The sequence below is a fragment of the Alligator sinensis genome, unplaced genomic scaffold (assembly GCF_000455745.1).
Source record: "Alligator sinensis unplaced genomic scaffold, ASM45574v1 scaffold674_1, whole genome shotgun sequence".
Lineage (NCBI taxonomy): Eukaryota > Metazoa > Chordata > Crocodylia > Alligatoridae > Alligator > Alligator sinensis.
This window is the reverse complement of record NW_005842032.1, coordinates 813,031-821,330: the sequence shown is the minus strand read 5'-3', so window position 1 is coordinate 821,330 and position 8,300 is coordinate 813,031. Positions and strand designations below refer to the sequence as shown.

The 8,300-nt window shown below is 42.5% G+C and overlaps 1 protein-coding gene across 1 annotated transcript in view; it reads right to left on the bottom strand.

The window, feature by feature from the left end:
- Positions 1 to 2,225: 2,225 nt before the first annotated feature.
- Positions 2,226 to 8,300, bottom strand: part of CDK1 (cyclin dependent kinase 1) — a 13,951-nt gene continuing 7,876 nt past the window's right edge. Inside the window, 3 exon segments of the mRNA XM_006022354.3 lie at positions 2,226 to 2,603; positions 7,985 to 8,126; positions 8,260 to 8,300. The exon segment at positions 8,260 to 8,300 is cut by the window's right edge and continues 30 nt beyond it. Coding sequence (XP_006022416.1) covers positions 2,487 to 2,603; positions 7,985 to 8,126; positions 8,260 to 8,300 — 300 coding nt within the window. The 3' untranslated portion in view covers positions 2,226 to 2,486.

Sequence of the window (8,300 nt, the reverse complement as noted above, 5' to 3'; positions counted from 1 at the left end):
TTTCCCTACCTAAGGCAAAAAATGAACTCCCCATGAAACACCAATACTGGTTATTGCTTACTGAGGCCATCTCCACCTACTAGTTTAGTATAGTGGGGAAAAAAAGCTGGCAGAAGTCTGAAAAGCACTGTGACACACTCAGTTGACAAAAACAACTCTGTATTGCACATGCAGCCCCTGTTGTATACTAGTAGCATCATATTATAGATGATACCTTTGCTCTTAAGAGACCGAATCTGGATAAGGGTGGGGGGTGTGGGGGGAAGTACCAGGCACATGCAGTTTCAACTGATTATTAAAAGTTGGAAGTGCCAAAGCCCTAGAACTTACCCCCACAATACCATTCGGTTCTCTCTTCAAACTGTGCAACTGTTTTATGAGAGGGGACTAGGCAGTGAAGTCACTTTCTTTGTATGAGTTGTTGGACCCAAATTTCTGGCATTAATATTGAATCTTACACTGCCACTAATGATAGAGCTGCTTATGGAGTGATGCATTAAGTATCACATACAGCAATATATTCAAACTTACCAAAGTAAATGAAAATGTATACAATATATTGATTCAACTCTTCCACCTACAATCTATGAATCTATAAAAGTGGTATTCAGAACCAGGACTGAAGTTATTGAGCATCACCAGTTCTATTATAAACTCTCCAAAATTCAGGTTTGTACGTAGGATGTAATCTAGTGGGCTGAGTGTTATTTAAAATCTGATTTCTTCATAGATTTTTAATGAATAACAAAAGTCAGATTAACATCACTAAACTCTTATTTCAGGTGCTAAAGAATGAACCCTATCATGTAGGGGACCTCAATACAGAACTACCAAACCTCAAAAACAAAACACTACCATGACATTTAGTCAATAAGCAAGCTAAGAATTCTGAAAATACATCATCTCCTGGGTTTACCAGATACTACTGTTGTATCCAGAACCTGTTTCAATACAGAAGTGAAGGTAAAATGTAGTATTTGAGAGTCCAAAGAACTCTTAAATTTTGTTTGAACAGCTGGCTTTGCTGACATCTACTTTGTAGAAAGTAGTTGTTAACATGGAGCCAGAGAATCCATGTTGCAGACTTTAATATTCCTTAACATTGAGGTCATGCTACCGTTTCCAAGCATGTCATCAAGACCAGTCACTGGCTTTTAGCATTACATATAAGCCTGTTCCAAACAGCTAAGTTTAGTTATTTAACTGCTTTCAGTCTAAATTTTGAATTTAAAAACAATTCCTCTGCTCTGAAGTTGCATCAGATCACTGGACTTCTTTTTATCTATAGCAGATAACATCCTCTCAGAAAAGGTTACCCTTTTTCCTCCTCAGCCCTTCAGTAATCCCTTTATTTATAGAGGCTAACTCAATGATTTGCTTAGCTAAAATATTTCAGAACATGACAATAACTCAAGGTATTTCTAAAGGTGCCAGTCAGTAGGACAAAGAAGACTAAGAGAATAATGCAGCTTTTTATGGGTTAGAAATGTTTGGTTTTGACAGTTATATGCAGCATTATATTTAATTCTGATTAGAATTAAGTGCTCCTCGTCAGAAGCTGCTCCACACCACTAATGAATACTTTAGTGGAATAGAGTGCTTTGTTAGTTATTAGTCAGTGAAGCAATGCAATGTCGGCCTACAATACACAGATGAAGGGTAAAATGAGAAGTGTTAACAACCCTTCAAAACTTGTTCTCCATTCATTCTGCACAATACATTTAGAATACACTACAGATTTTAAACTGCATACTGCTGGTTGACACCCTTAAAATTATGTCCAGTAAGCTTATGCAGTATGAAGAGCATGTTGTTACCTTATACTAGTCGATCATACTTCAGTTTATAGCAGAGGTAGTCCAACATCTAAACTGCTGGGGGCTGCAGGCCCCAGGCTGCATACCACTCATGCAGGTGCTCACATTGTTTCCACCCTCCCCTTCCTCTGTTGCACCATCCCTCACTTTCAGCTGCCCAGCTGCAGGCTCTTATACCACATGGGCACTCGGAGGCATAGGTTGACCCACCTGTCCTGTCCCTTGGGGTGGTGCCATACAGAAACCAGAGAATGGAGGAGTCCTGAAACCCCAGCTTCTGCTGCAGCCACCAGAGGGAGAAGGGCAACAGTAGCTGGGTGGCAGCCTGGAGGTTGTCAGTGGGACAGCCCTGGCCTGTAACTTCAGATTTTCAGATATCCTGCAGTTCAAGAAGAATCTATCATTCCATTACTGGATTTAAAGCTTTATTTATAGAAACAGTGGACTGCATTAATAGCAGCAATATTTGCATTTTATTAAATTCAGCACTAATTATAGGTTAATATTTACATGAAGATAACATTTAAACCAGGACACTAAGTACAGCGGCAAGTATTAGAGTAGATAGGTGACAGACGCATACAAAACATATTTGACAGACTTAATAGTAAAAATATCACAATTTTTTTCAGTCAAATGACTCTGGTTGATTTTTAGTCCAATGAAGATCTAGAATTTCTTAATCTGACTGGCTGGAAGATTGGATTTGTCCAAGTCATCAAAATATGGATGATTCAAGGCTATTTTGCCAGAAATTCTTTTTGCAGGATCATAAATCAACATTTTCTAGGAGGAAAAATAATAAAACAGGTTAGCTACTTATGGTCTGTAACTTTACTTAAAGTTACTTATTACAACTGGTACAGGGATTCAACTGCCAATACTTTAACAGAAAAGCTGTGTTTCATGTTCTTCTGTTCCACATCTTTATTTGACTACCAAGCTTCAGCTTAAAACATTGATAATGAGAAAAACTCAAGGGCAGCCTTTTAAGACTTCAAGAGTTGATATAAATGCATTGTTTTCACCCCTATTTAGTAACAAGTCACTGTGCTCAGCATACCAACTGTGTAGTTGTTACATGTTTTAAAATCAAGGATGTCAAACATATAGTTTTATCCAGCCCACCAATAGTCTGAAAAGCTACTGGAAGTTCTGCTTGCTGCAAAATTTGGGATCCCTGGATCCCAATGGATATGGCTAACAGTGACAGGCCCCCATACCTACACAGCCACTTGCCCATGGCCCCATGTTGGCTCCTGAACACAGCCCCACCATAGCTGCTGTTAGTTCCATGAATCCAGCCTGGGAGGAACTCCCGTGGGATCCAGTGCAGGGTGATTATGACACACCTCTTTAAATGTCATCACTTTTAAACAGCTCTAGACACCAAGTGGAAGCCTTTGCTTTAGTTCTGTCACTGCCAATGGCAGAGTTACACTGCAATAGATGATAAAGCAGGGGTGTCAAACTCAGCCAGGTGAGTGCCCCTGAGCCAATCTTGAGGCTGGATCACCATTCCAGGTGCTGTGTCTAAGCCTGTAGTCTGTATGCAACCTGTACCAGCCTCAGGAGCTGGCACAAGGTGCATACTGCCTGTGACATGTGGACTGGACCTGGCACTGCAGGCAGAACAGGGGTTTGGTCCAACATACTACATGAAGCCCACAAGCTGTGGCAGCATGTATCCCATGCTGGGTCTGCATGCACAGAAAGTCCCAGGACCTGTGTGTACTGCCAGTGGCTGGACCAGCTGTGCACACTGCACATGGCATGTGCTCCATGCAGTGTCCCACTGACTAGCCTATGCAGTGTGTGCTGCTGGTCCAACCCCACAAGCTGCAGGCAGCATGCACCAGCTATATGCTTGACACCCCCGTTATAAAGCCTATCACAAAATGTGGTCCAGCTAAGTGGTCCGTTGTGTTTTTTAGCTTTGTTCTTAACCAGATGTAAAATTGACAAGTTTGTCATAACTAGCTGCAGTCAAATACCATCCCCAATACACGTAAGAACAACTATTTAAATTCAAAATCCAATTTAGGCAAAGGTATGCAAGTAGGTAAGATACACAGTGGTTAAAAGTATGTTGCTGTTTTAAAATCTTAACACTGGGGGGGGAAGGAGAGGCATGAAGCATGTTTTACACTAGTAAAAGTGTAAAAGGTTTCAGCACAGGTGGTAAACAAAGCATCTCACTGGTCTCCCTGGGTGTAGTATTGAAAGAAAAGGAAATCTTTTAGTGACCAAAAAAAAAAGAAATAACCCCAAAAAGCTCTCTGGGTCAGATAAAACTAATAAGTTCTGGAAAAATTAATTGTAGAGTAAGCCCAGCATGCTCCCATCAGGCAGTATAGAAATGCCTAAAAGTGCAAAAATTCATAAAATGCAATCCGAGCAGTACAGGTGAGGAACCAGGAAAGGAGGAAGCTCTGAAGTTTCTCTACCAGGTATTTTGCTACTCTATTGTATATCCCTACAAGATGGAAGCTTATTGCACATGTAGGCAGACAGTTGAATTTGAGATCTGAAATTAAACAACTGAGGTCTTGTGATGTCTCAAACTTGATATAGTTGCACATTCCTGGAAACCCACAGAAGCTGTAAACATCAACTAGTTAAGCTTAATTTTATTCTGCAAATGTCAGTCTTATGACTAATAAAAGCCTTTAAAGGAAACAGTTCTTTTCTCCTTATTTTGCTAGATTCACTTCCCAGAGACATGCATACATCTTTTAGTTTAAATGCCCAAGGCTCCATTAACCTCCTTCACTCACAGTAGCTCACTTGTGGACCAAGAGCAATGCCTTCAGGAAGAGTAATAAATGAACCAAATATTTTAAAGGGTTAAAACTTCTAGGAAGTTTTTACAGGTCTGTGCCAGTGGTTCTTATTTTTTTTCAGAATCACAGCACTCCACTACCACTTATTTGAATTTAGCAGCACACCCATTTGGGAACTACTGCTGGTGTTGCCTCAGCTTACTTCAGTGATTCTCAACCAGGTGTTACCACCTCCAGGTAAGATGACCCCATGTGCCTGCTGCACAGACAACCCAAGCAGGGATATGACATGGCCACACACTCCACCTGCATTAGGGCAGATGGGGCTGGCTCCAGCTGTGGCCCTTCCCAATCTGGCCACTCCCTCTACACTCCCAGAAAGAAGTGTGTGGGCAGAACTGTTCCACATGCCTGTTTCCTAGAGAAGCATTGGGGAAATGATGGGGGTGGCGCAGGGCTACAGCCCTGCATTCTTGTACCCTGGTTGAGAACCACTAATCTATGCTGTTGCCTTGCTCTTACCAATATGAGGTCATGTCTGCTTTGAAAACAGATTAATTTCACTTAAGCCTTTGATATGGTTTACTTGATCAAAAACAGCTTTTTGATTAGATTCCTAAATGTTTTAGTTACCATATTTCACGGTGTATAGGTCAACCATAGAATCATAGGAAGTTAGGGTTTGAAGGGACCTTGGGAGGTCATCTAGTCCAACTCACTGCTCAAAGCAGAACCAGCACCAACTAGATCATCCCAGCCAAAGCTTTGTCTAGCCAGGTTTTGAAAACCCTCAAGATGGAGCTTCCACCACCTCTATGGGTAACCTGTTCCAATGTTTTACCACCCTCCTAGCAAGGAAATTCTTCCTAATACCTAACCTAAACTTGCCTTGCTGCAACTTGAACCTGTTGCTCCTTGTTCTGTCATCTGGCACCACTGAGAACAGTCTAGCTCCATCCTCTTTCGAACCCCCCTTCAGGTAGTTAAAGGCTGCTATTAAATCTCCTCTCAGCCTCCTCTTCTATAGACTATATAAACCCAGTTCCCCCAGACTCCTCACCATTTTTGTTGCCCTCCACTGGAGTCTCTCCAATTTGTCCACATCCTTTCTGTGGTGGGGGCCCCAAAACTGAATACAGTACTCCAGATGTGGCCTCACCAGTGCTGAATAGAGGGGAATAATCACTTCCCTTGACCTACTGGCAACACACCTACCAATGCATCCCAGTATGCCATTAGCTTTCTCAGCAACTAGGGCACACCACTGACTCATATTCAGCTTATTATCCACTGTAACCCACAGGTCCTTTTCTGTAGAGCTGCTGTGCAGCCAGTCAGCCCCCCAAGCCTGTACTAGTGCATGGGACTGTTCTGTCCTAAGTGCAGGATTTTGCACGTGTCCTTGTTGAACCTCATGACATTTCTTTTGGCCCAATCCTCCAATTTGTCTAGGTCACTCTAAATCCTAGCCCTATCCACCAGCATATCTACTACTCCCTGGTTTTCTGGTGCAAGAAGTTAGGATTTTCATAGGCATAATGTATAAGTTGGGGCCAGGCTCAGCACTTGGCTGGCACAGCCCCATCCCCTACAAGCAGCGCTGCCTGGGCCACACCAGCCAAGCCTGGCCCCATCCCCTGCAAGCAGTGCATCCCCAGCCAAGCGCCAAGCCCATCCCCATTCCCTGCAAGCAGTGCCGGGCTCAGTGCTCAGCTGGCACAGCCCCAGCCCCAGCCCCAGCAAGTGGTGCTGGGCTCACAGGGGATGGGACTGCGTCAGCCAAGCACCGAACCTGGCCCTGTCAGCTGCAAGTGGCACTGCCAAGCCCAACCACTCACAGCAGACAGGGCCAGGCTCGGTGCTCAGCGGCACAGCCTGATCCCCTGTGAACAATGTGAGCACAGCACTTGGCTGGTGCAGCCCAGGCAGCGCTGCTCACAAGGGATTGGGGGGCGGTCAGCTGAGCGCTGAGCCTAGCACCACTTGCAGGGGGTGGGGACAAAGCCAGACTCAGTGTTCAGCTGGCACAGCCCCAGCCCCAAGCCCAGCCCCATTCCTGTCCCCTGTGAGTGGCGCTGCCTGGATTGCACCAGTCAAGCACCAAGCCCAACACTGCTCACAGAGGACAGTGATATGGTGTATAAGTCAAGGTTGAATTTTAAGAGTTAAAAATCAGGCTTCACACCTCAACTTATACATTGAGAAATACAGTACTTCATATATTAGCATAATCTTTTTATTTCTGTTGGTAAAGTTGCATCTGGTCAGGGGAATAAAAAGTTTTGCCTTCAAAACCTTGCTTAATGGTCTTTATTTTGTTAGACAGTTATACTCAATAGTTCTGAGTGCCAAAAACCATGCAAAAATTTAGTCAATTATGCATGACAATAAGTAATGACTTTACCTATAGGTAACATAGGAATGGTAAACGGTTAATACTATTTGGGCAAACCATTTATATTGGGTAAATTTTCAATTTTTTTACGTAGTTAGGACTATAGCTTTAAACTACACCTTTTAAAATTTAAGTGGTGAAAAGCCTTATTTTGGACAAGGACTATGTACTGTAAGCAGTACCATTTAATCCAATGTAAAAAAGGTCCTGTACTTTTGCCATCTGAGGTAAGAAAGCTTAGAGGCAGACACATGCAACCTTATACAAGCAGATTGTGTATGCATGCATGCAGTACAAGTCATTTTAGGTTCATACAACTTTTTTAGGTTCATTTGAGGAGATGTTGCTTTCCAAATTAGCAGCTTTCTTCTGCTTCTGTGCTAGGAGTTCACCACACTCAAAAATGGGCCTTATAGGCCAACAGTTGAACAGGCCTTGTATAGGTCCTAGAAAGTGCCTTTGGAATGTAAAACTCTTACTTTGCATGTGCTGGGCTCCTATCACAGAAGCAGGAAAAAAGCTGCTAATTAACAGTAGTGAGGTATCTGAGTTTTCTCAAATTCTCTCATACAGAAGCCTGTCTTACACCCCTCATTATCTTTGTTGCCCTTCTCCATACTTTTTTAGTTCTACTAGATCCTTTTTGAAGTGGAGGAGACCAGGACTACACACAGTATTCAAGGTGTGGGCATACCAGGGACTTGCACAGTGGTATAATGTAATATTTTGTTTTGTTTTAGAGTCCCAATCCCAGTCCATTACTCTAAAGCCCAAATGTATTATCTGTCAAGGAAACTAAATGTGTGAAAGATGCAGGCTAGGTACAGCCTCCAAAAAGCCAAGGGCCTGCTACCATGACCCTTTATGTCAGTTTGGATATAACTGTAAAGGCAATAGGCTAAAGCTTGATTTTTTTTGAGTGTGTTATTTCAGAAGCCTGCTACATTTGACTTTCTACAGTCACATAGAAGAAAAAAAAGAACACTCACAGAAAGTAAGTCTAATCCATCTTCATCTAAGTTTTTCACATGAGATGCCAAACTGCCAGGTTTCCACTTGGGAAATGTGTTCTTATAATCCTGCAAGGATTCCACTTCCGGCCACACCTCATTGTTGGGAGTCCCTAAAGCTCTACAAAGGAATAAACAGAGCTGATATATTGTATTTAAAAGCATTGCGATACAATGTTACATTTTTAGATTTCAGGGTATTGCTTCATTTTGAGTTACCCTGCATTAACAAGCAAGAACTTAGTTGCAAATACCTGAAGATTCTGAAGAGCTGATCAATTTCAGAGTCCCCATG